At 42.6% G+C, this 25,253-nt stretch overlaps 3 protein-coding genes and 1 long non-coding RNA gene across 5 annotated transcripts in view; 2 read left to right on the forward strand and 2 right to left on the reverse strand.

Moving 5' to 3' along the window:
- PDXDC1 (pyridoxal dependent decarboxylase domain containing 1) overlaps positions 1-8,116 on the reverse strand; it is a 31,573-nt gene extending 23,457 nt beyond the window's left edge. Inside the window, exon 1 of one of the 2 annotated variants that reach the window (XM_068699835.1) lies at positions 8,094-8,116. Coding sequence is in view for 1 of the 2 variants with exons in the window: in XM_068699834.1 (XP_068555935.1) it covers positions 7,778-7,798 (21 nt within the window). In the remaining variant the exon portion in view is untranslated. Of the gene's footprint in view, positions 1-7,777; positions 7,979-8,093 lie in introns of those variants that run through there. The other variant, XM_068699834.1, reaches the window with a different exon arrangement.
- On the reverse strand, positions 5,568-7,301 carry LOC137865090 (uncharacterized). The gene is made up of 2 exons (XR_011101752.1): positions 7,043-7,301; positions 5,568-5,841 (listed from the first exon to the last, which is right to left on the reverse strand). It is a non-coding gene; the product is annotated as an uncharacterized lncRNA (long non-coding RNA).
- MPV17L (MPV17 mitochondrial inner membrane protein like) lies at positions 7,960-21,406 on the forward strand. The gene is made up of 5 exons (XM_068699645.1): positions 7,960-8,233; positions 9,767-9,837; positions 11,084-11,113; positions 19,792-19,837; positions 21,027-21,406. Exons 1-5 carry the CDS (start codon positions 7,960-7,962, stop codon positions 21,200-21,202), a joined length of 597 nt encoding a protein of 198 aa, XP_068555746.1. The 3' UTR covers positions 21,203-21,406.
- A 1,538-nt stretch (positions 21,407-22,944) lies between these two features.
- The window catches only part of BMERB1 (bMERB domain containing 1), a 51,452-nt gene continuing 49,143 nt past the window's right edge, over positions 22,945-25,253 (forward strand). Inside the window, exon 1 of the mRNA XM_068699853.1 lies at positions 22,945-23,146. Within this exon, the coding sequence (XP_068555954.1) occupies positions 23,041-23,146 (106 nt within the window). The 5' untranslated portion in view covers positions 22,945-23,040. The remainder of the gene's footprint in view (positions 23,147-25,253) is intronic.

Below are 25,253 nucleotides of genomic sequence, written 5' to 3' on the forward strand. Positions count from 1 at the left end.
TCAAGATTCTCATTAAAAAAAAATCCTCTAGCCCCTCTGCCATAATAGTAACAGGAAAAAGCCAGGAAAAACAAAACAAACAGACCACGATCAGTGGATAAACCCAACACTGTTATTTCTTACAAGAAAGTTACCTTCTAGAAAAAGAAGCTGATTGGAAAGCTGAAAACTGACTAGTGTGACCAAGGCAGGTTTTAGGTCACTGAGTTGCAACCTCTAGCTGCACAAAACAGGTTAAAAATAACAAATTCACTCCTGAGACCAGGTAGCAACAGATCCCTGTTAAAGAGACTGTTGGGGTGGAAGAACTTTAAAAAAAAAAAGTTGAACCTATCCCATGAACCAGTGTTGAGGGATTTTTTGAAACAGCAAAAATCCCATGGCTTGCTGTAGCTGAGCAAATCAAGCTACCAGGGCAACTAAGAGAAGTTCCCATGACAGTGTTCCCACATTGCCCAATTGAGGAATTCAGAAAAACATTGTTACCAGTAGCTGGCTTCAAGGACAAGGTCTATGTGACTGCTAATCACAAGGGGGTTGTTTTCTTGCAGGTGGGGTTGTTTTCTTGTAGTTGTTTGTCTGAGTGCTTTTGACCAGTAATCTTGTGTGAAACACTGTCCGCCCCTGTTAAGTTTACTATAAAAGTTATGCTATTAGGGCAATAAAATGGAGCATGATCTGACTCTACTGGTGTCTGTCGTGCTTTCGGCTGTGCTTCCTGCAACAAACCAGGTAACAAGTTCAAAGACAAGCAAGTATTATTTTCTAAAGAACTACTTTGACTTTGAAGAAGTCTCTTTAAGAAGTTGAACCCAAGATGCCTGGCTACACTGACACAAGAGATCTGACCAGGAATATTTATCTGTTTGGATATCTGATTGGAGGACCTAGAAGCTTCCAGAGGATGTGAAAGGTATCATCTCAGGGCTTGGTTTACCTACAGTGGTTGATATTAAACAATATTTGAGTATTAAATGTAGCCCATTATGAAGGTAGAAGGCAAAACCACCGATACGACTCATCAGATCTGACAGCAAAATACTCTAAGATACTCAGGTGACCTTTTCATCGGTCTCTCTTCTCCCTTCCCCTGCTCCCAAACACACTGTAAGCATAGTGTCTGCAAATTCAGTAACAACCATTTTTCAAGAGACTCATCCTTATTCCAAAGCCTCCAGTAGTTAACCACTTCAACTGCTACTTCAGTGTTTTTGTTGCTTTTTTTCTTTTTCTTTGTATGTGTGTGGAATTGGTGGTTGTTGCTTTTAAAAAATATCTTTACCAAGTTTAATATTTAAGCTTACCCTACCCATAGGGCAGGGCCATAATTCCTTGTCTGCACAGTGTTTGAGCACCAGTAGTCCTCAAGGCCTGCACATGCTTTCCATTACCACTGATGGAAAAACATGTAATTGTGCTGCATCCGTGGTGTGACACAGGCCAGTATGTTTGCTCACACAGAGGCAGACACAAGCAAATTTAACCGCAGAAGGAAGTGGGATTAATTTGCATGAGGATTTTACACTACTTTCATCTGGAGGATTGATCAAGGAGGAAAAAAAATGAGAGTTACCATATGTTCAAAGACTATTTTTACCAAAATATTTAGAGATTTAACTCATATCATAGCAAGTGGTAGGTGGCTGGAAGAATCTGTAGCCATGCATGGTCTCACTGGCTCAAACCAAGGCTGACAGCTCTCTGCACTCCGTCCTTTTAGGAGTGGCCAGCAACTAATGCTTCGGGGCAGAATAAAGAACAGCGCATCCCATAATGTTTTCCCACAGTAACCCCCAGCAGCTAACAACAGACGCTTGTTTGCTTTTTACACTTCTAGCTTCTATAACATCCAGTGGCGGTGAGGCCCAGGACTTCTTCACATGCCATGTTACAGCATTACAAACTTGCAAAGTTTGTGACCTCACTGCAGAGATAAAAAATACCTACATGTATGCTGCAAGCATCTGGTACTCAGAACACAACATACACAGCTAGGCAAAAATCCTAAATACGATCATTGGCAGTATTTCCATACATTTTCAAAGCGTCCAGAGAAAAAGGTCTTAGAGACTCCCTGGAGCACAACTGATTTTTAAGGGAGTAATAGACATAATTTCCTGACATGACTAGTCAATCTCACATACCTTGCTACAAGTTGCCATAAAACACAAGCAATGCTAAGGCAGTTATTTGCTTGAACTTTGCTTAAAGTTAGATGCAAATATTCTAACAGATCTGTTGGAGATGCTGACACAAGATGTAGAGCCATTACAAAAAAGCCTCTGTGTTGCTTTTGGTTGTTACTAACACAATTAATTCACCTGCTGGAATGACAGCAGATGTTAAAGCCTGCATATGCTTACCTTGTGACTCACTGAGTCTCAGTGGCAATTACCCATGTATGAAACCCTTGTGTCAATAAGCTAGCAGAACAAAGACATAAAATACAGTTTTCTGTCATGAGACAAACTCACGAGAAATTATGCCAAGCAACATAAAACGCTATGACATCCAGCAAGTCCTCCAGTTCTGATCTGGATTTAAATGGAAGATGAACCCCTTCTGCATTTTTCCAACTGCTAGGTGGATGCACAGCAACTCATTCTCTCCTTTGAACTACAAGATGCAAAAGAATCCTTTTGTTGCTGCGCACTGAATTTTATACATGCTCCCTCCTCTGCTCACATCATGGAGGTGGGACGCAGCAGACTATCTGCAGAATTTAAACAGCAAGAAAAACAGGTGTGGTGAAGTTGCAACAGCAAGCCACTCAGTTAGGGAAATTCTGGACACACTTTAATGACATGCCGTGATCATGTGGTACATTGTTCAGTTCAGTCTGTAAACAAGGTCATGTGTGGATAGACCCCAAGCAGCAATAACAGAAGGTTTTTTCATGCTCTTGAGCTAAGACTAGCAGACAAGCGGAATACTACATTCTGACCACAGGTCCACATCCATTTGGGGGAGGTGATGGGGGTGAAAAACAGCTGCACAGATGTAAAAGGCATCCTGCCTGCACTAGGCTTTTCATAAAGACTTTTCCAACACAGTAAGATCTACAAACACAACTGTAGAACCAGTAGCCATAACACTTAGAGAACAGCAGAAGACGAACTTACGTATGTGTAAGGGAAGTGCGTCGAAGGCCCATCCTTCTCATGAAGGTAAGAGAAACCTGCATGCCAGAAACATTACTGGCCTGGGGCAACCTGAGGTAGCCCTGCTGCACAAACTGCCCAGCCCTTCCCAGCAAACTGTGGAACCATAACTTCAAGATCCTATAAAAGCAACCCACAAAAACAAACATGGGAGACAGAACTTGGAAGGTGTTAACCTGAATTTAAGTACCCATCTATGCAACCTGAAATTCTACACTTGGCTTGCATGGTCATCACTGCCAGGCCATCAAACTCATTCAGAGCCTTCCTCCTTGGGCACCTGAAAGAGCCTTTTGTCTTCCTACCTGAGAACCTTCACATAGCAAAACTGCAGACTGTTTCAACTCTCAAAAGCATTTTGAAATATTTGCTGCGTAATGCACTTTCATGCAAATGTATTTGCAGAAGCCTGAATGTCTTTCATTGCACTGCTTGTCAATCTTCAACACACTGCACTTAAAATCTCACATTTTATTTCAGTGCTTTAGTTTATGTAGGACTTCTAGCTATTTGCTGGCCTGATAAAAAGAGTAAGTTTCAGGGACTCTTCTTTGCTTGCTTGTTTATGAGTGGGTAGGCCAGCAAAGCTGGATTTCTTCTTCCTTGCTTCTTGATTACAACTGTTAGAAATTTACCTTCAAAACAAGCTGCTTGTCCGGTCATTGAGTGCCTACAGTCTCTATATATTTACAACCCATCTTGAAGAAGAAGTGAAGGAGAAGTAAAACCTTCATGGGACAAACAAAGCAAATACAATGTTAAAGCAGGGTGCACTGACACCCCACCTGAGCTCACTTTCACCAACAGGTTTCATCCTCGAGTTCCTCCAAACCAATTTGTTTGACCTCCTGCAGGGTTTGCATCCTTTACGTGCACTATCCCAATAAATTTGTTTTCAGCTCTGCAGTTCTTTCTGCCAAGTACTAGGAGAACTTGTGGGAAAGCTGCGGGCACTTCTGTCCTCCATCCAGCACAATGGAACGTTCATGCTTCTAAATTCTTCTCTATCCGGTGAGCTCACTTGCATTAAACACACTTTAATTATTTTTACCTTTTTTTTCCCTGTTTAAGCCTGAGATGATTCATGGGGTTGCTCAGGCCTACACTTCCTGCAGAACTGAAGGACACGGGAGTGGTGTGGTTGCTTCCTTTTAGATTGTGTCCAGCAGCAAACCAGTGAAGCAGGGGACTAAGTCTCCTGCAGCACAAGCCAGCTCTGTTGGCTCTGATGCTTGACAGCCTCCCCGTACCTGCAGTAGCTCCCACCTCTAATATTAGCAGGTGGATCCAGGCTCACTATCAACATCCACTGCTTTTCCTTTGCTGAAAAGGCACTTAGGGAAAAATGCAAACAAGGAAACAACTCTAAAAACCGGGACATTAGTTACTTGCAGATGCAGAAACTGAAACTGCTCATATTAGCCTCAGTTTCTGCCCTCAGCCCTTCCCTAGGATCACTGGATGACTGACCACAGTTAGCTGATCCTTTACCCAGGTAGCTCCCATGACATGCCACGTCCTTTCAAGCTCCAAGAAGGCACCAGCCACCACTTAGTCCTTCATTCTGCATCCCAACACCTCCTGCCCCCTCCGGTTCATCCAGAACCCTGACACTCACTCACTTATCTCAATCTTAGCTGTTGTTGCCTTCGAGATGCACTAATTAAATTCAGTAAGGTTAATGTTGTAAGAGGCACAATTTGTATTTACTTTTGCATTTTGTAACTAATCTCTTATTCTTTAAGCACTTTGAACTGTAAAACGCAGGCAGCATGTCACACCTCGGGGTCACCTGGCAACAGGGGAAAGATAAGGAGTCATCTCCGGTTGTGATAAGACCGAACACCAATTACAAATTCGAAAGTGAGAATGCTGCTTCATATCAGCGTTTTACAATCTTTACTTTGCACTTCTGCTGGCTGTACTCCTAATGCCAGAAAGGGATGAGTTCAAACAGTCTGCATGAACTATTCTGTGTGCAAAGAGACTCACAGGCGCAGCACAGTACTTCACCAGAAGCATGCCTTATTTCCCCCCTATGTTATTATATTTGCCTAGAAAAAAAAAAGTTTTACCAGCCAAGAAAAAAAAAAACTGTTCTCAACAATAAATCTCAAACAATGATCAGTATTCTTCAAGCCAAAATAATACTGTGTTTATTCTGCAGGCTAAGAAATGCCTTAGATGACAAATAAAAAAGCAGCACTTCCCTGACTGTTAGTCTTGAATGCAAAAGGCTAATATTACCACAAGGCTTCTGCTTACAGGCATTTGCTCTTTTAAACTTTATCACTTCCTTGTCATGCAGCAGGACTGGCACACACATCTGCTGTCACAAGCACTCCCTGAAGTTACCAGGATGTTGTGGTAATTAATGCAGGAACAAAGGAAAAAAAAGTCACAGGCTGAGAGAAAAGCCCAGTTTATTCAATGTTTAGGGGAAACAGTGCTGTGGAGACAGCATGGAGATGCAAAGAAAGAATCTGCCCTATTTTACCAGTGACAATCACCTGACTTGAAACTTAAAATGTTAAAATCCTTCAAGAGTGGTCACATACCACAATATAAACAAAGCAATAAATAAATAAATAAATAAATAATCATAGATATGCTGCCCAAACTTCTCGAGTTGAACATAAGCTTCCAGAAGAAATTAAACCTGAAGTTCACACCCAATTTTCTGGAGGAAAAAAAAAAAAAAAAAGCATTCTAATTATACCACTGAAGACACACAATGTTCATAAATTAAAAAACAGAAAGCCATATCTGATAAGACAAAGATCACTTGCAAAACTAAGCCATGAGATTGTTGGTGTGCATAACCGCGTGTCAGATTCTACAAGTTCTCCTCGCAAGCCTATCATGCAATGTTTTCAACTCTCAAGAAGTTTCTCACACACTTCAATCATTTCATTTGCATGCAACTAATGAGTGTAGTCATTCATCGTCACCCCATAGTGAGGTGATTCCAATAAAAGGCCTTCTTCATTATGAAAAATAAAAAGTTCTGACAAACTTTTATACAAGCACTTATCACTTATATCCCAATAAGCTGTATGCATAAATACATAAAAAGGAGACATGGTACAAATAAGACATTCAGATGCATTATGATAATGCTTAATAAGCACAAGGTAAGCGGATGCACATTCTCGGAGGATAAAAATATCCCAGCTTGGATGAATTTCAATTTGATTCATGAAGAACAGTTCTTTTATATCACACACAAGACCGAATAAAGTGCAGATTTTACTGATTCACAGCAATCTTGACTACTTCAAGAGGGCACTAACTGCTAAGTGCATGGAAGATTATAATTGGTTATGACATGACACAGAGTGCTACAGCTTTTATCATCCAAGGCGAAAAGAGCCATGATTAAAAAAAAGAGAGATAAAGTAAAACAAATGATAACTCTTTACACAAATCTATGAGTGTACACTGAAAATGAGACACACAAGTTTTCACAGGGCCCTCACCCTGACAGACTACTACTGACATCAAGAATTCAAATAACCAAAACACAGACTTCTACTCCTCACAAAATTTAAGCATTAATTCTTGCAGGGTGTTTTCCTTGCTTGTGATGACCTAGTTGCACACAGTTTATAAGCAGTCTGTCAACACTATTGAGCAGTAAGCTTCCCTGTATTAGCGTGCCTTCTTTAAAGTCTGCTGGACTCAAGCACAGTAAAGACCATATTCCAAATTAGTAGTCAGTTACGTTTTACTTATTAAAACTTTTCAGAACAATGAGCAGTCACCATGACTTCTGATAGTGCTAGTAAAGACCTGAAGCATTTAAAGCCAACAAAATACTCCTGAACATTCATTGCATTCTTCATTTGGATTCTAATACAGCTAACTGTTTTGCTGCCTACCTACTAACCACGTCAGAAGGAGTCCTTCTGAATTTCCTTCTCATTCATTTTACTGCAGCACATCCCATTCACACTTGTCTAGCTGATTCCAAAGACTACAAAAAAACGAACATGCTGAGTACAGGAAATGATGCAAAGTGGAAGGAAGCAGTAACATCTCTTCAGCACACAGAGCATACGCTGCTGCAAATGCATACTGTTCTGAAAAGCATACAACAACGGAGATAAGCCATATACAAGTAATGGTGATAAGCCATATACGAACAAGAGTGATAAACCACATCCGAGCAGCCGGCCCCTCCTCGCTTTCAGGACACGTCTCCCGAAACACCGCAGGTGCAATGAGAGCCAGAAGCGTGACAAGTCCCAGAAAACTCCTCCAGATTCTGACCCTCAGTGACAACGGCAAAATCAAGTTTCTCAGTGACTGACATCATTACACAATTGCTGTTTGCTTTATACAGGGCACTGAACAGAAAAGAGCAAACAGCGTGATTTCCCCAGTGCCCTGCTGCTGCCCAGGAAACGAAACCGTCAGGGAGCCCCCAGGAACCGTCAGGGGCCGGGCTGTGCAGGAGGAGCCGTGCTCACACCGCAGCCAGGCGCCAGCCCCGTACCTCAGGCCCGGCGGGGCGGCCCGGGAGCCCCGGGGCCGTGCGCGCTCGGCCCCGGTCCGCGGCCCCCTCCCCCCGGCGACCCCCTCGCCCCTCGGGGCCCTCCCGTCCCCCCGCACACCTTCTCCAGAGAGGCGTCCATGGCCGGGGCCGCCCCGCGGCTCGCCGCTTCCGCCGGGCCCGGGCGGCTCCACGCTGGCAGCGCTGACGAGGCGGCGGCGGGCGGAGCCGGCAGCGCTCACTGAGGGCACAGCGGCTCCCCGCGCTGCGGAGGGCGGGGGCTGTGAGGGCGGCCCGGCCGCGATGGCGGCGCGGTGGGCGGGCAGCGTGCTGCTCTACGCCGGGCTCACGGCGGCCGGGGACGCGGCGCAGCGGCGGGGCCGCGGGCAGCCCCCGGACTGGGCGCAGACGCGGCGGGTGGCGCTGCTGGCCCTCACCTTCCACGGCAACCTCAACTACGTGTGGCTGCGGGCGCTGGAGAGGGCGCTGCCCGGCCGCCGGCCAGCCGCCGTGCTGGGCAAGGTGCTGTGCGACCAGCTGCTCGCCGCCCCGGTCGCCGTTGGTGCCTTCTACACGGGTGAGTGGCTCTGCGGCGCCCCCGGCCGTCCCATTGCCGAAAGGCAGCCGAGCGCGGCTGTGAGGGAAGCGGGGCAGCTCAGCGGGCTGTGCCCGGCTCTGCCTCACGGGTGTGTAGAAGAGAAGCACAGCGCGCTGCCGTCAGTGATGAGGGATAACCTTGACAGCCAAGAAATAAGAAGAAACTTTAGACTCTGAAGAGACTGTCTGCATGGTAGCGGGAGGTCTGCGCTTTATGACCCTGCCAGGAATTCGCTCAGTTTATGACTGAAGAGAAAGGAAGCCAAGGAAGAAGTCAAACGTGACATTTTTACTTTCTGCTCATGTCAGAATGTGAGCAGAGGCTTGCCCAAGGACCAGGAGGATGTGAAGGACCGAAGAAGGAAGGGAGGGTAAAAATACCTAAACTAGGTGGCAGCAGGAGCCTGTAACGTGTCAGCTGAGAGATACTGACAACCTCGTGGCATGCGAGTATCTAGAAAGATACCTGCGGTGGGCTTAGTGACTTTGGGTTTCTGCTATGTGCAAACGTGTAGCTTTGGATTTTAGATCAATTTGCTACAAGCATGTTGACATAGAAGTTCGTAGAATCATCAGGGTTGGAAAAGACCTTTATTTGGTCCAACCATCTCCCTACTGCCAATGTCACCCGCTACACCATGTCCCTAAGCACCACGTCCAACCTTTCCTTCAACACCCACCACCTTCACTTAATGTAGGTTACATCTTCCAGTCACGGTGGGTGATCTCCGAAGGGCTGCTACAGCTTTTAGAAAGACACCTAGTTTGACACGTGAAGGTTCCCATCACAGGGAGTAGTTTAAAGGGTTCATTATTTTGACTATTTTGCATTTTATCTCCAGTTTGTATGGTCAAATCCATAATTTCAAATCATGCTGCTTTTCTCTTTTCTTGGGTTTAATGATGGGAGCTTGCTGCAAGGTTGTGTTTGCCTAGAATCGAGAGGAGCTTGGACCAACTAGAATTTATTTACAGTTTTGAAATGCTGCCTGTGGAGAGTTCTACAAGTAGGTTTTGAAACTGTTCTACTTGTCTATTCTAGGATTTGGATATAAGGTAGATATTTATGAAGATAAAAATAGCAGGCTGATTATGGCCAAAATATTTTTTTTTTTTTTTGAAAAAAAAGGTGCCCTTTTCCACTGACTTCAGTGGGCTGGGGCACCTAAACTCTGTTGAGGACCTGGGCCACTTCTGGCAATTCAACAATATGCACGGTGCCTCATTCTGTCTCCTGGGTGTAATATGTGCTTGTGTTGTATCTGCTTCTACTGCCACTGCAGAGTTACGTGGGCAGAGACCATGTAACTGAGAGCCACATAACCTGGAGTGCCAAGTCAATAGATGAGGATATATGATGTAGCAATTTTAGGTTGTAGGAATGGTATTTTTTCTTTGTAATATTTATCAACTTTTCTTTCAAAATGTATTTTGAGAACAGGTTGGGATATTACTGAAATTAAGTGAACGTTTTATTATTTTTTTCTGATTGTCTTAAATATTTTACCACCAGGTATGAGCATCCTTCAGAGGAAAGAGGACATCTTTTCAGACTGTAAAAATAAATTTTGGAATACCTATAAGGTAAGGCAAGCGATTAACTCATCACCCAGCTACACAACAAAAATAACATTATTGCATAAAATACTTTAAATATTATGTCTTCCTCTAACAGCCTCCATCTTATTTCATTATTTGATTATGTGTAGGAAACTTTTAAGTACCAGCAGTCATCTGAAGTCCAGGTAATTTGGGGCAGGCAGGACTGCCAGATGGATGAAATATTCCCATTCCAAAATTGCACAATATTTATATATATATATAAAACACTTGCACCCAGCTCTGTTTGAGTGAGAGCCCTACAGTACAACACCGAATGTTATACGCTAAAATTGTACTACCTTTCCTCTTAAGAAGTACGCATGCTCCAGTGTCTAGTTAGCAATACTGTTGACAACACATACGTGAACACCTGTTAAAAACATTAGTTATAGAGACATCTTTTTTAGGAATCATTTTGAGCCTGTACTTTTCACTGACAGTCTTCTCACTTTCAGAAATGCAATCCCTTGTTCTAAGAAGGCTTGGATATAAATAGCTGTTTTTGGTTAGCATTTCTCTATACAGAGGAAAAAAATGTGTGCTATTTCAGAGCTGAGCAACTTAAGAATTTTAAAGATTTCTCAGGCACGGGAAGAAAGATAGATTAAAATAAAAGTATAATAGAAGGAGAAACTGTGATGTACAACGTGCACTTCTCTTTACACTGGTAGGATGTAGGTAGGATAGAAAAGGATTATTTTTACTGCTGGAGAAGATGACTCTAAAAACAGTGCCCACTCTATGCTATCAAAACATAAGGTTTCTATTGACCTGATGTTCTACGAGTAAATTCTCCGTTGATTTTTGCAAGAAAGTCTTACGTGTATGAGTAACTAGAGGGAGCATTGAACGTGTGAAATAAATAGTGTTCAGTGGTATTTTTCATTCATGGCTGAAACAAATGTTCACATATTTAAACATTCGTTCACCCATCTGGTAAATGTGCTTATGTATTTGGTGTCAGGTGACTTTGAAGACTTCACTGTAATTAGAGCTTTGTATTCAAAATGAGTCAGAACAATCTCTTGGAGAAATTCCTTGCATGGCAGCTCATAAAGATGATTAGTAGTTTAATATTGCAACCTCAAAGTTAACCAGCTTAATTTATATTTGACTATCTTTTATTAACTTTATTAAAATATATTTTAGTCTTTGCTAAATGTGGTAGGAAAAACTGAATCTTTGTGGTTGAAGTCTACAAGATTAACATGATTCATTTTCATTTCAGACAGGACTGATGTACTGGCCTTTTGTGCAGGTGAGTTTCGGGGTAACTCAGTGAGCCTTTCTGTAAAACCTTATGCTATGCATTTAGAGGATATCTAACCTAATGAGAAGTCAGTGGAGTTTTGGGGTGTGTAAGTACAAGACCTAACACTGACTGTAGCACTAACTGAGCTCTCTCTCCTTCCAACACAGCTGTCAAACTTCATTTTTGTTCCCGTTTACTTGCGCACAGCTTACACTGGGCTTTGTGGCTTTGTTTGGGCTGCCTTCATTTGTTTTTCCCAAGAGAGTGGAGATGGCACAGTAAAGTCAGCATTTATGTGGCTCCAAAGAGAGAAGGTCAATGCAGATGAAGAACCATCAGAGAAATAAGAACTTCAGTTCTGAACCCATGCTAAATTGTTAAAGTGAGCTTATGAAAGTCAGTAAACCACACTGCAGCCTCATTGCTGTGTTTCGAATAATTATCTCAACATTTTTTGGTTAGTAGGAACTGTTTGTCTTTTTGCCTGTTTATTTTTTATAAAATAGGCCAATTGTATATTGGCACTTAATTATTTTCATGCTGCCAGCCCATCTCTTCTGGGAACAACTGACTTACAGGGCAGCATAAGCATTTGCACATCATGTCAGACTGTCTCACTGGGGAGAAATATTAACTGTAATTTAATTTTCAAGCAACTTGTAGTCTCTAGAAAAAGGGGAATAGAACATTAAATCCTCAACTGTTGTATTTGACAATTGTTATCAGTGCAAGATTGCTTTTGCAGAACAAAATTTAATAGATTTCTTATCTGAACAGTGGCACCAACTCTATTTTATTTAGAGGAAAAAAAAAAAAGACTCTATTTGTAGAAATACATTTGTGTTCCTTTTCTCTTAACCGGGAGAACAATTGTGTTTGGACAATGCTCTCTGCCACATGGTCTGATTTTTGGGTGGCCTGGTGCAGACTCAGAAGTTGGACTCAATGATCCTTGTGGGTCCCTTCAACTCAGGATATTCTATGATTCTATGATTCTGTTCATAGGAGACACTGTCATATAGTAACTATACATAGGAAGCTAGGAAATGGTGAAAATCAATTATAGACTTATTTTGTCAACTGAGGACCAGGTCTGGATGTAAGTAGGGAGAATAAGGGAGCTCTTAGTTTATTAGAACAACATTTTACGCCTTAAAATATAAGCTTGAAACAGTATCTGATTTAACCTATCTTTATGATGATTGTAAGACAAGACTTAGCCCTCTTTGTTGTGATAATAATAACTACTTTGAGGAACATCTAAGTTCCTCAGTCTTACCTAAACAGTAAACCAATGCCTGCTTAGGCTACAAATGTACACTCCTTTGGCCAGCAGCTGTACTACTTAATGTGTTGGTTACAATGGTTTGTCACTGCAGGAGCCCAGTGCTACTTAGGTCAGACAGGGAAAGGGATCACGCGAGCACTGCCCAATCTATTCCAGGTAAAATCAAGTTTAGCAGGACCCATTAGTCAAGAGTGGTGCAAAGTACCTGTGTGGCCTTTACAGAACTACAGTATATTGGAGGAGGTGTGTGTGGGGGGGCTCTTTATACAGTCCGTTTTGGTGGCAGACTGGTGAAGGAGGTAGCTTCCTTCTCAACAGAGAAGTCAGTGCAATTCCATCATCACCTGGCACAGGTAGACCTGGAAGAGGGCACCTGCACCTGCCTTAAATAATTAATTTTAATTGACTTTAGACATCTGTAGCATGGACATTTGCAACTTGGCTAAATACTTTAAGCTCAACTTATAGTCAGTGGGGGAAAACAGGTAGTTTGGGATATCTGTCTTAGGGTAGGATGAATCCTGCACTGTGTCTGTTTTTTGCCATCACTAACAGTCCAAGGTGACTTGCTCCTATGTAGATAATTTCATTGTATGTGTTCGTATGTGGTGGGATGAATTCCTCTTCTTAATGTCTGTCTTACATGTCTCTATGGGAATAGTTCAGTGGGTGTTATTGCACAGATCCCGCAGTGTATATTGGGCAGTCCTGAAGTAGGACATCCCAGTAGGAATAGGAATCCACAGAGGAACTAACTGCATTTTATCTGTCTACTTAAAAAAGGAAGTTTGAATGAATAGGCATTTCAGGCTGCTCTAGCTGTTAAATTGTTATTGTGTGTATATATTTAAAGTCCTCAAGATAAAGAAGCAATTCTAGTAGTGTTTTGCTGTTAATATATTTTTAGGATCAGAACAGTATTTTAGTCTGTTCTGTCAATGAGACTTAAAAATTTCAGATGATGTATGATAATTGAGTATTTGACTTTATTTTTACAGATACTTTTTATTTTTGCTTGTGCCTTAAGTGTTAAGGATTAATAGAATTCATTTGGAGAATGGAACTGGAAAATAATGACATTACAAGGAGCGTGAAGTAGGGGTATGGTGGTGTTCTGCTGCATGCTGTAGCAGTATGCCATAGTCAGCTGCAACTCTGTGGTGCAGAGAATTATTTCTGCATGTGTATAGTTAGTAAAGCTTAATCCCTAGGTGAACCAAGAACTTGAAACTCATCTCATGATCTTTGTAATGCTGATGCTTTTCTTCAGCAAGAGCATTTAATGAATGGGAACATCCATCTTTTATTTTAAATAGCTTCAAAGCTTACATAAGCTGTGCTTTATTGCTCTAGGCTTTTGTGATGCCAGCTTTTTCTTGGGAATTTGAGCTAAATTCTGCTTTGTCTTCAAATTTATCTGACTGTGGGCTTCAGGGTTTTCTTCTGTATTTTTATTATGTGAAGCATGGTTCTTTCATGTAATGAGAGCCTGCAGCTCTTATATTTTAGTAAACTTAAGATTGTGCATATTTCTTTCACTTTATCTCTTTTTCTTGATAAACTACTTGATGGTTAAATAACCCAAATCTCATTTCACATATATTTTTATATTTTTGTAAATACCAGCACTGATTGTACTAATACACATTCCAGACCCACATAATATAATAAAATGAAGTATGTGTGTGTCAGGTGGGGGGGAGGGTCAATTTCTCAGTGTGCATAAATTGATGCACCTCCTAAAGATTTCCCACCTCTGTCAATTCAGTCTGTTGGAGGACTGACCCTATTAGTTATTAAAGACTATTATTTCTTGATAAAATTTTGACTTAGAAGATTAATTTCACAGAATGGTTGAAGTTAGAAGGGTCTTCTGGAGGTCCAGACCAGGTCATCTAGTGCAATTCCATTTGACACATACATAACTGAATTACTAGGAGAATCAAACACAAGTTATTTCTTAAAAAAAAAAATAATAATAAAATGAGCTGTGTGAGAGTTGTCCTCTTTTTGTTCCACCACCCTTTCAAAAACTGTCATAAGAGAGTTAGGTTTTATGACTATTTCAAGGGATTATACTGCTCTTAATGCCAGCTGCACATGCAGATTTCAGTAACCAGAAAGATAGAAATAGAATTAGACGTCACATAGGTGCTCAGGAAAGAGGGAACATGCTGCCAACAGCTACTAGCCATGCATTCAGATGACATTTCCATTTCATGGATTCTCTCTAAGAGAAAATGTGTTGAGAATATAAATTTAGATCAGGTGCAGTTCTAGCTTCATGTTATTCTGGATAGCTGTGGAGACTTAAAATCTGAATTTGACAAAATTAAAATTTGAAAATGTTATTTTTCTGTTGCAAATCTTTCATGCAAATGAACCTCCTGTGCTTACTGGTATGTGAAATTCACCAGAAGGCTCCTGTCTTCTTCACATCAGAAACAACCATCCAGTAACACAGCATAATATAACCAGTTTTATACTGTAGTGAAGGTGAAACAGCCTGTAGTTTGGTACTGTATCTGATAGGTAACTTCTCTGTATAGCACAGGCTCTGAGATCTATACAGCTTTTGCCGTCTGTTGTGACGCTAGTGCTTTCTGCTAATACTAGTGCCAGTCCAGTGAGATGTGCAAGAAATACTTGAATCTGTCTAAAATAATGAATTTAAAGTTGACTGAAAAATGTCAGTGTTTTTGAAAAGGTTTAATAAACTTTGAATGTTATTCTTTGGCTCTGTCTGTCTTTAACTAGTGTGTGTACAAAAGCCAGGTCTTGTGCAAAGTTCTGTGGGATCTTCACGGACCACAGGCAGTGAAAAGCTCAATTTGATGTCATAGACGTTAACACAAGCAGGGTGAAAGGAAAGCAAGGATTATTCACCTCACTTAAAGGTTAGTCATATGCTTCAAGTCATCTGCCACTTTTGAACGAATTCAGAACAGAATTTCCATCTATAAAATCTCAAGCACCCAAAGACTGTGCTCTCCCTTAATTTCAAAGTTGCATTGTGAACTCACATTCAATTGCCATTCCACTATGATCAAAGTTACTGTAATCCAGTATAAACAAGAACAAAGAATGCAGATTGCATATCTGTATGGTCATTGCATATGCTCTTCAACAGCATTTGCCCTAACAAACCCCACCTTCCTTTTTTTTATTATTAATTTACTAGTTAATTTAGTTTATTAATTTAATGTGGCAGTACCCAAAATGCTTGCACCATATATCCAGATAGAAAAACAGACATCCAAAGAGAATGGTAAAATGCATCATTTCCCCTGCGAGTTCAGGGAAAGACAGTTGGGAAGTGGTACTATAAAGCAACAAGGGGAAAAGGACAGCAAGTTGGAGTCTGTTTACATTCATGTTCTTTGTAATCCAATGTGATGTGGTACACCCATGCAAATGCTTCCCTCTGCCAGGAGAAGACCTTAAATGCAGGATCTTGATGCAGTCACTCTTGTCCATTTTAGACTACAGCAGATTAAATCAAAGAAAAACCAAGAGGGATTATGAATATATAACCTAGTAGGTAGTTCAGTCACCAGCGATATATAGAGAGAGGATATGCAGTTCCCAGCTCTGTTACTCTACTTCATCCAGTTACAACAGAAATGAAATACATAAGCACTCAGATGGCTGTGATAAATTCAGTGCCTGGCCCATATGGACTCACAAAGCATGCACACTGAGTTCTGTGCCACATGGGATCCTTTATCTGTGGAGGAAGTGTCAGCTTTGTTCTGAGTTGTGTCTCCTTTTACAGGGTATAATTTGGCAGCTGGGTAAAATAAGGTACAAGATTCTTGCCTGGAATCAGTATATATGTATCTTACTATAAGTAAGATGTATGCTTAGGGTGTGTATACACAGGAATAAACCCCCACACTATTACTACTTTCATTTGTCAGGAAAGCAGCCTTCCTCTCATTGCAGCAAGATTTAGAAAAGAAAATAAAGCTAGGAACTGAAGTTCTCCATCTCTAGTCTTTTACTTCCTCTTGTTCTATGCTGACCTTGAGACATCCAACTCTGTAAACCTGCTGCCTGTGGTATCCTTACCTTACCACTGCTCATACCTCTCTGAGGTCAATACCACCTTTATTTAATCATTAGGGGTGTTCAGCTACTTCCATCTCATGCATCACATATTTTACATCCAAAATATAACAAGATTGTTAGCTGTACCTGATTTCCCACGATACACCAATGACACTGAAGGATTTTACATTAGTTCTATGCTTAGCTCAGAGTGGCCATCATACAGTACTGAATTATTTTGTGCTCCTAGTAACTGCACAATAGGATATGGCAATTACCTATGTGGTGTTTTGCTTACTGATTTTGAGCAGAAGTTGAAATACCAATGCAGTACAGGTCCTCCATCACTGAAGGCCACGTTTGGAGAGAAGTTCAAGCCATAAGGAAACCCTTTCAGAATTCAGGGCTGAGCTTCCAGTTCCAGTGAAGGTGGTAGCAAAATGCTCCACAGAAGAAATGGACATGTCTGTTATGACACAAGTGTAGTGCAGCACATACACTTCATGGGAACATGAATCAGCAAGGCACTGACACAGTCTTTGTGTGCACTGCAGCTTGCACGCAGTTCTGAGCTGTGTGTGTAAGTCCCAGATTTGTGTAGGTAAAACAGAGGCTTACAGAAAGTCACCTTTAAACTTTGGACTAAGAGAAATGAGAGGCTCAGAACCTACAAGAAACCTGTTTGGGGGAGCATGTGCAGTGTTTGCAAATTTTACATAGTATAGTTACTACTCTAAAATGATCCTGCCCACAAATCCACTTCAGTATTACTGAATTCCACAGTGTTTGCAAGTCTCCTAAAATGTCCCACACCAATTTATCTCACCATCTAAATTTTCTGGTCAAACATCTGTTTTTCTATGTAGCCATGGCCACTCATCACAGATACAAAAGCCACCTGCACAGTAATGACTCACCTGCACAACAGTCAGTCCAGTCATATGGACTGATTCCAAACACCAAAAATAAGACTGTTACATGGAAGACTTCACCACCCATGGTATTAGTAACATCTGACAGATGCTGTAACAGCTTTTTCTGTAAAATTTGTACCTTAAAAGGAGAGTGAATGTAGAAAGAATCCACTAAGACAAAAATAAAGCGTGAAGGAAAAGAGTTTAGAGAAGTAAGTTCCTGAAGTCTGTGTTATGGTCACAACTACAGCCATTGGTCTGTGCAGATTGTGTCCATTTTTTCTGCAAGAAATATTTGCCCTGTCTCATCTGCCAGTGCATCTCCTGAATTTGTGCTGTGTTTTCTCACCTTGTATACCAAAAATAGCCGAGATAAATCTACAGAAGTGGGAAGCTCTGTGGCAGCTTTAATAGTCTCCATTATTCACCTCCCAGGAACTGTTGCAAATAGACTCTGCACATGTACAGATACAATTGTTAAACAGACCTAAGAACTTACCACAGCCTCACCTGAAATATACCTTAAACGAGCCAAATATTTAACAGGAGGTAACCAACCTGGACTGTGTTTTGGGAGCTCAATCCTGCAAGGTCTGTCTCAATATTCAGTGCAGCCTCAAGCCCATGATACCAGGTACTGATCATGAGCACTAACAGCCTGAGGGTAAAGCTCCCACTCTTCTGCACATCACTGTGGATCCTGGCAGCATAAAGAGAGAACTCAGAGGGCTTTGCAGCACATTTAACATGTGCTATGAGTTTATAGACTGCTTTTTAAGCGTTAGCCTGTTTTCAGATAGAAAAGCGAGTACGTACCACTCCTACCTAAAGTAACCTAAATACTTGCTTGGTCAGACCCAGCTTTAGAGGATAGATCTCCAAATCTGCATAAAAGATAGGCAGTCAGATGCTGTAGCTCCAGTGCCACCAGCTAACATCTACTGCACACAAGTCAAATCATAAGCATCAGTATACAGAGATTTAAAAAGATAGCATTTTTTTTTTTCCTAGAAAAACAGTGTCTAGGACACAAAGTACTTTCATTTAGTTTGACCCAGACATTGGGAAGCCTGTCACATCTAACCCAGAATTAGTGCCACACTGTTCACTAAAATTTGCCATTAATTGCTTGTCCTTTGCTTCCGTAACTCTGCTAGAAATTCAGCTATGGAGAGACAGTAAGACATTAAATATATAGTCCATTTTTTCGGTGTGCATGTTTGATAAAACAATTAGAGACACACAAAAAAGAGTATTACATTCATACAATATTTCACAGGGATACATTAATTAAAAAGGATGACATTTAATAGTGTTTAGGTAGAAATACTTACAAACAAATATTTGGATCACCACCTTGCCCCAGACTCACAAAATTAATTCAAAACACCTTGGTTGCCTTTTAACAAGCTCATTAGAATGCTTTGCTTGTCTGCAATACACAGCACTTTTAGGCTAGAGATGCACCTTTCTATCCTGACAGAGATGTAGGATAGCTATGGAAAAAGATCAGAATCCTGGTTACTTAGCTGCAGCTATGGTGAATTATTTATGAAGTTACTTTAGCCTAAAAATTATTTTTAAAGGAATGGTTCATGTATAGAAAGGCTGTAATTCCAAATAAATAAATAAGCATACAAACGGTGCTAACTAAACACGAGCTAGGATTCAGAAAAAAGGGAATGACATAATAAGAACTTGCACTGGCTTTTGAGGCCAGGCCCTCATTCAGCCAAAGCTGTACTGCAGCAGATCCTCTTTCAAGTACAGAATGGCATGGCCAGGGCTTCCAAGAAGTCCTTCATGCTCCCATGAAATCAAAGGTAGTAACTACACTAAGAATGTATTTTCTGTATCAAGGACACTGCTGTGATTTTTAGCTATCCCATTCCTCTTTTTAATTAGGATGGTATTTAATTATAACTCTGAAAAGCAAATGAGGTCTACTTTGGTCTAATACAGATCTCTTAAGGAGACTGGTAATACAAATGTCTAAGACATAGACTAAGAATGACACAGACCTGATTGTTGCCCTGTGATAACGAGTCTGTGATACAACAGGGTCCCACTGACTCAGATGAGCCCACACTGTGCTGGGGACACCCACAAACAAACCCTTTTTCCCCACTCTGTAAAGCTGTCTGTGTAGACTGGCCGTAATGACTTGGGAAAAGGTGTTATGTAAAGGACAGATTTACCGCTACAGCTCCCAGGACAGCGCACTCCAACACACTACATCTCATGACATAGCCACAGTTGCATGCCATAGGACACAACTGGGTCCTTGAAAGAGCCCTGATTTGGCTGAATTTCAAGCAGATAATATTCATTCTTACTTTTATAGGGATAGTGCCCTACAACAACCCTATTGTGTTATGGGCTTGTATAGGTTCTTTAGTGCAGTTGTGGCCCTCTTTGTCTTCATCCCACAGCCTGTCTGCTGCATAGGATCATGCAAGGGAGGAAGCATCAGGGAAGGTAAGTGAGTGCCTTCCTAAATCTGTTTATCAGGTTTTCCAACAGGTAAGCATTTTCCTGTAATGCTCACAGCCTTTCACCTGTGCCAGGACATTTCTGTGCTATGCATATGCCTGGCAAGCGAGATCTGGAGGTGGCAGAGAGGCTGTAGCACGGCAGTGTGATTGTGTGCAGGCTGACAGTCCCCCAGGGCTCCTACACATTGCTGGAACAGTCTGTGGGATGTGGGGTCAGGGCTGTGCAGGGTACCAGGAATAACTGGGGAAATGCTAAAGATGTGGAACTACAGAGAATCCTAAGAGCTGAGGAATGAAGATTGAAGAGGAGGTATTTTCACAGGGAAACAGGATTAACCATGACATCAGATATCAAAGAATTTTGATAACTCCTCCAACACAGAGATGTTCTTAAACAAGTCTTGGTGTTTAAAAAAAATGTTATAGGACAGATTCATAGGAGTCCCACAACCTGCACTATGCAAGTAATCAAATCACATGGGCACAGTGCCTGTTCTGTCATGGTAATTATGGATCTGGGTATTTATGCCTACAAAAATGGAATAAATATGCATAATCCACTTAATTTTGTTTCATCAGCTGAGCTGCAGCTTTTTATTATAATGATAAATAAATGAAAACCCTGGGCAGAAATGTAACACTTTTGTTATTTCTGTGTTAGAATGACTGTCCAATCTGACAAAGAACAACACCCCTCACTTCTGCCTCTGCTGTAGCCTCAGACTCTCAAAGCAGCTCTTCAGAACCCGCTTGGTTTACAAGGTGTGCCCATAAAGGCAGGAGAGCTCTGAGAACTTCAGGCTGAGCAATCTTAGGTGCTTGAAAGGCTCCTGGAAAGCAAAGAAAGCATTTTCCCCCATATGATTTAGAAGTTGTACCGCTGTTAAGAATTTTGCCTGAGTAAAGTGTGCCTGTTATATATAGCATTGTGTCTCTGTGCGGTGTCAGTGATGTACAGGGGAGGCCAAAAGAGCACTAGATAGGAGCGTGGCTTTGCCAGCTGCTGCTGACCAGCTACGGCTCCTGATGGCAGGACTCAGATGAGAAATGGGAAGGGAATGAAAGCAATCAGAGGAAATGACCACAAGAGCAAAGTGCGCTTCTGTTTTTCTGCCACGCATTATCTACTGAGTAGCGAGAAGAGATCTCAGTTTTTATGTTTTCTTCCTTAGCAGTCCTTCAGCAGAAGAAAACCAACCTTTCCAAGCGGAGGAATGCATACGTACTGCTGAGTGAACTGAAAGGCATCATCAGTAGGGGATTGTCCCCATCAGTAGGGGAGAAATTTAATTCCACGTGTGAATGCAGCAGTGAAAATGCTCTGAAGTTGCAACTGCAAAAATGCTGACTTTAGAACATCAGCAAAATAACTGCAGTGCATTTAGGCCCCAGACTTTCAAACATTTTGGGTCAAATGAACCCATGTGGACTGCTTCCACATGCCTGCTCTGAAGTGTAACAGCCTAAAAGACTGTGCTCTTACTGGATTTTGTGACTTTTTCAAAGGGGGCAGTTGAAAACTTTCTAGTTACAATAAATCACCTTATACATTCTTTGTTTTACGTAATTAAACTTGGTGCGTCCCATTTACTAATTAGTGGGTGTTTTTCTCCCATGCTATCAAATTCAGAGCTTTAAATACTTGCTTATTTCTAGGATAATTCCTCCATCTCTTAAACAAAGCACTTAGATTACAATAATCTAAAACCTTGAAGGGATGGATTTAAGCTAAACAGTTCTCAGATCCACCAAAAAAAAATTGGCCCTTTCTCCCTAATCAGCCTGTTTCCCTTAGTCCAAGTCTCATCCAGATCCCAGATGGGCTCTTGTCTTCCTCCCACACTTGTGTTCCTCACTTCTACTACTGAGTCAGTCCAACCCACCCCAGCAGGCAGCTGCACTGTCACCCAAAATCAGCTGTGCAGAGTGCTGCCACCAGCTTTCCTGCTTGACTCACAGCTTTGTTTGGGCTTCATCTCCAAAGGCCAAAACCATCGCGGATGGAGCATTGCACAGTCAACAAGAGCTCTCCAAGCAGGTCTGGTGCACAAACCGTGGCAAATCCCTGCGGAGCACAGCTGACAAGGAGAAATCACTGTGCCCTGCACATCTTCCAAAATATTGTCTAGCTCATTTTAATTTGGTAGCAATTTGTTAACAGCTCTCAGGAGAACAAAATTAAATACAATTTCATTGTTACAGTTTTAAAACCGATGAGGAGGTTCTCTCTCCTCTAACATGTAAAGCATGACCCCTAAACACAACTGTTCATGAGTATAGCAAAAACATGCATCGGTCCAACTAGTAAGTACGTCACTGAGTATAGCAGTAGTGCTTTTGTAGCACTGAGGGTTGAAGGGCAAGGCAAAGTTTGTAGGCAAAGGTATGTGACAGACGAACTTTCATGCACCCAGTATGTATTCAGCATTACCAGTACACCACTGCTCATAAACCAGGCACGGAGTGCTACAAACCCTGATTTACTGAGGGGCACTGGGCAACCTGTCTCAACTCCTGCTTCATCATCTCTACATAAGACATAACGATACCACACATGATAAAATGCAATGGGATTTCACCAGGAAAAGTACTCCGTAACTGTAAAATGCTGTTGAGGGATTTGATCCATAAGATCTCCCCTCCAATAAAACAAACAACAACAACAACAACAACTATCACTGCATTAGTGCTTCTTGCACAGTCCTTTCCTTCTCTTCTAATCGCAGGACGCTGCATAAGCAACAAAGCTCCGTGTTTAGGAGAAACACCAAACCTCACCGCTTGTTGGGCTGCTGTCCTGGGGCTTTTGCTTGGGTGAGGGTGGGATGAGGGACATGCCTCTGGGGGCAGGTCCGTGGGGCAAGGCGTGGGGTGGAAGCAAGGGGTGAGGATGCAGAGGGTGAGGATGCAGAGGGTGAGGATGCAGGGGCTGTGGGAGCAGGGGGTGAGGATGCAGGGGAGGAAGATGCAGGCGGGGAGGATGCAGGGGGTGCCTCTACCTTTCCCCGCCCGCCTCCCCCGGCCCAGCCCCGCACTGAGCATGTGCACGGCGCCGCTGCCTGCCCCCGCCGGCCCCCGGGGAGGGGTTGGAAGGATCGGAGGGCTCGGCAGCATCGCATCGCTGCCCGGCCCTGCGCCTGCGGGGGGCTCCGGGGGGTGGGGGGGCTCGGGAGAGCGGCGGGGACCATGGAGCTGCGGAGGGCCATCTCGGCCGGCACGGAGGCCGAGAGAGCCGTGAGGCGCTACGGGGCGCTGGAGGAGACGGAGTGGAAGGCGGAGGCGCTGGGGAGAAGTGAGTGGGGCCTGCCCGGGGGCGCTGCGGGGGGTCCTGCCCGGCTCCGAGCGCACCCCCGGGCTCCGAGAGCAGGGGCAGGTGGCGGGGTGAGGGGGGCTGCCCCCGGCCGGGGCCGCTGTGCTGTGGCAGCGGGGGCTCCGGTGTCCCCTGGTGAAAGGGAAGGGTGGCCGCACGTTAGGTCTCCCTCGCTGCTTGCTAGGTGGGGTTTCATACCTGGCTTTTCATAAATGGGTAGCCTGTAATACACCAGCTTTGAAATGTGCGGATGGCAACCGCGTTATTCGCCCTCATTATCTCCGGCAGAGGGTACAGCGCTACGGAGGGTACAGCGATGCAGCGCGATGTATTTAGGAGCTCCACTCATGCCTTTGGTGGAGCAGCTTTGCTGAAATCGTAATTTTCCAGCTAACAAAAAGTGACATAACCTGTCCAAAGTGCTGGTGGAAAGATAAGTTAAAAGATAAACAGTTGCCAATCTGAGTTATCCTCAGGACCTTGTCTTCCCTGATTCACGAGGGTTATTCTGTTTGCAGGACTATCTTCTGTACAACCCAGTAAACCCCTCTCATTGGCAAGGTAACCACTGAGGCAAGAAATCTTACTAACGATCACAAAAAGCTCTGTGCTACTATAACGAAAAATATTTTCTAAGTTACAGCAAGTGTTTGTTTAGGTCACGGGAAGAAAAGCTTTCTGTGCATGTGCTGGGATATCGTAATCTTTGCTGATACCAGGCTTGCCGATACTCTTGTTTCGCGATCTATCTGATGTGAATCATGAAGACTCACCTGGATGCCTTTTAACATCCTGGAGCTTTGCAGCATCCCGGTAGCAAATTTTTGCCAGCACTTCTGCTATGTTCAGGCTTCTCAGCTACTGCTGTGTTTGTCAGGCTCTGTTCTGGAATCATATTTTACCTTTGGGTTTGGTTTTTCAAGAATATGTTTCTGTCTGCCATATGCTGATGACAGAGGTGTAACTTTCCCACTCCAGTGCTTCAGTTGCAGTGTTGGTTTTGTTGCAGTGCCTGGCACACGTTCAGCACTGAATAACTCCCCACTTGCTAAAATGGAATCGAAGACTGAAATTGCTGTTGCCTGAGCTGGTTGACTCAGCTGCGTGCAACAGTTTTGGAGGTCCTCTGACATGATACAGACTTGTGCTTGTCTTATTCTCATAAATAAGTCTGGTTTTGTTGCAGAGTCAGCTCACAAACTGAGTGCAGTGCAGTGCCTGTAATAATAATAACTGGTACCTGGAAGTGACAGGAAGGTTACATCTTGCAAGCTTTGGACAAAAGATCATCTGTTTGGCAGAGGGGAGTGCGGAGGCTGAGGGGGAGGACTGATCTGCTCAAAAATGTGTGCTCAGCATTGAGCTTCCACCCAACTCACAGCTTGACCTGGTACCAGGGTGGGCTGTTGGCAGGGCTGGAACCAAGTGTCCAGGTGTTCGCACCCTGGCTCTGCTGCTGAGCTGCCCTTCTACACACTAGATTCGGTTTAGTGAGAATATTTTTGTACGTGTATAACAACGTAGATGTAGAATAAGAAGTAATCTAGAGGCTGTCTGCTCTTTGAGAAGTAGAAAATTATTATATTTAGAGTTTGCTACAGGAGTAATTGCTTTGTTTGTTTGTAGGCTTCAGCCAAATACTGTAGAAATGCTTTTTATGGTAGCTGTTATATGATCTCATGTCTCTTTCCTATTTTAATGCTAAAACTGACTTCTGGTCAAACGTCTTCATTGATTAAAAATAAAGAGATCTTACTATTTGCTTTATTGCTTCCTTACAGCATAGGTCCTGAATTGCATGGCACCACGACAGTAATCTCCGGAAGGTCTGGAAAAAAGCTGAAAAAACATCATCCGCTTTTCAGTAATGTCATCAGTTAGCCTTTGGTATTTGCGTATCAGTCTAAATATGAAATGCTAAGTGGTATTATTAATGAAAGCAGGAGTCCATTAGTGCATACAGGTTTGCCCTCTTTACTCTGACGATTTGTGTTGTCTTAAACCAGAATCTCTGTGGAGGCAGAACTTGTTAGGTACCTGTACAACAGTCTGCACAATACAATGCTGTTTCCTGGCTGGTGCCTTTGCA

This window comes from Anas acuta, chromosome 15, assembly GCF_963932015.1.
Source record: "Anas acuta chromosome 15, bAnaAcu1.1, whole genome shotgun sequence".
In the NCBI taxonomy this organism is placed as follows: domain Eukaryota; kingdom Metazoa; phylum Chordata; class Aves; order Anseriformes; family Anatidae; genus Anas; species Anas acuta.

Excerpts from the sequence above, each read along its gene's own strand:
- MPV17L (XM_068699645.1), top strand. The coding sequence starts at position 7,960 with ATGGCGGCGCGGTGGGCGGGCAGCGTGCTGCTCTACGCCGGGCTCACG. Across the intron at positions 9,838-11,083 it reads AATTTTGGAATACCTATAAG|ACAGGACTGATGTACTGGCC; the intron begins GTAAGGCAAGCG and ends TTTTCATTTCAG. Across the intron at positions 19,838-21,026 it reads GGGAGGAAGCATCAGGGAAG|CAGTCCTTCAGCAGAAGAAA; the intron begins GTAAGTGAGTGC and ends TTTCTTCCTTAG.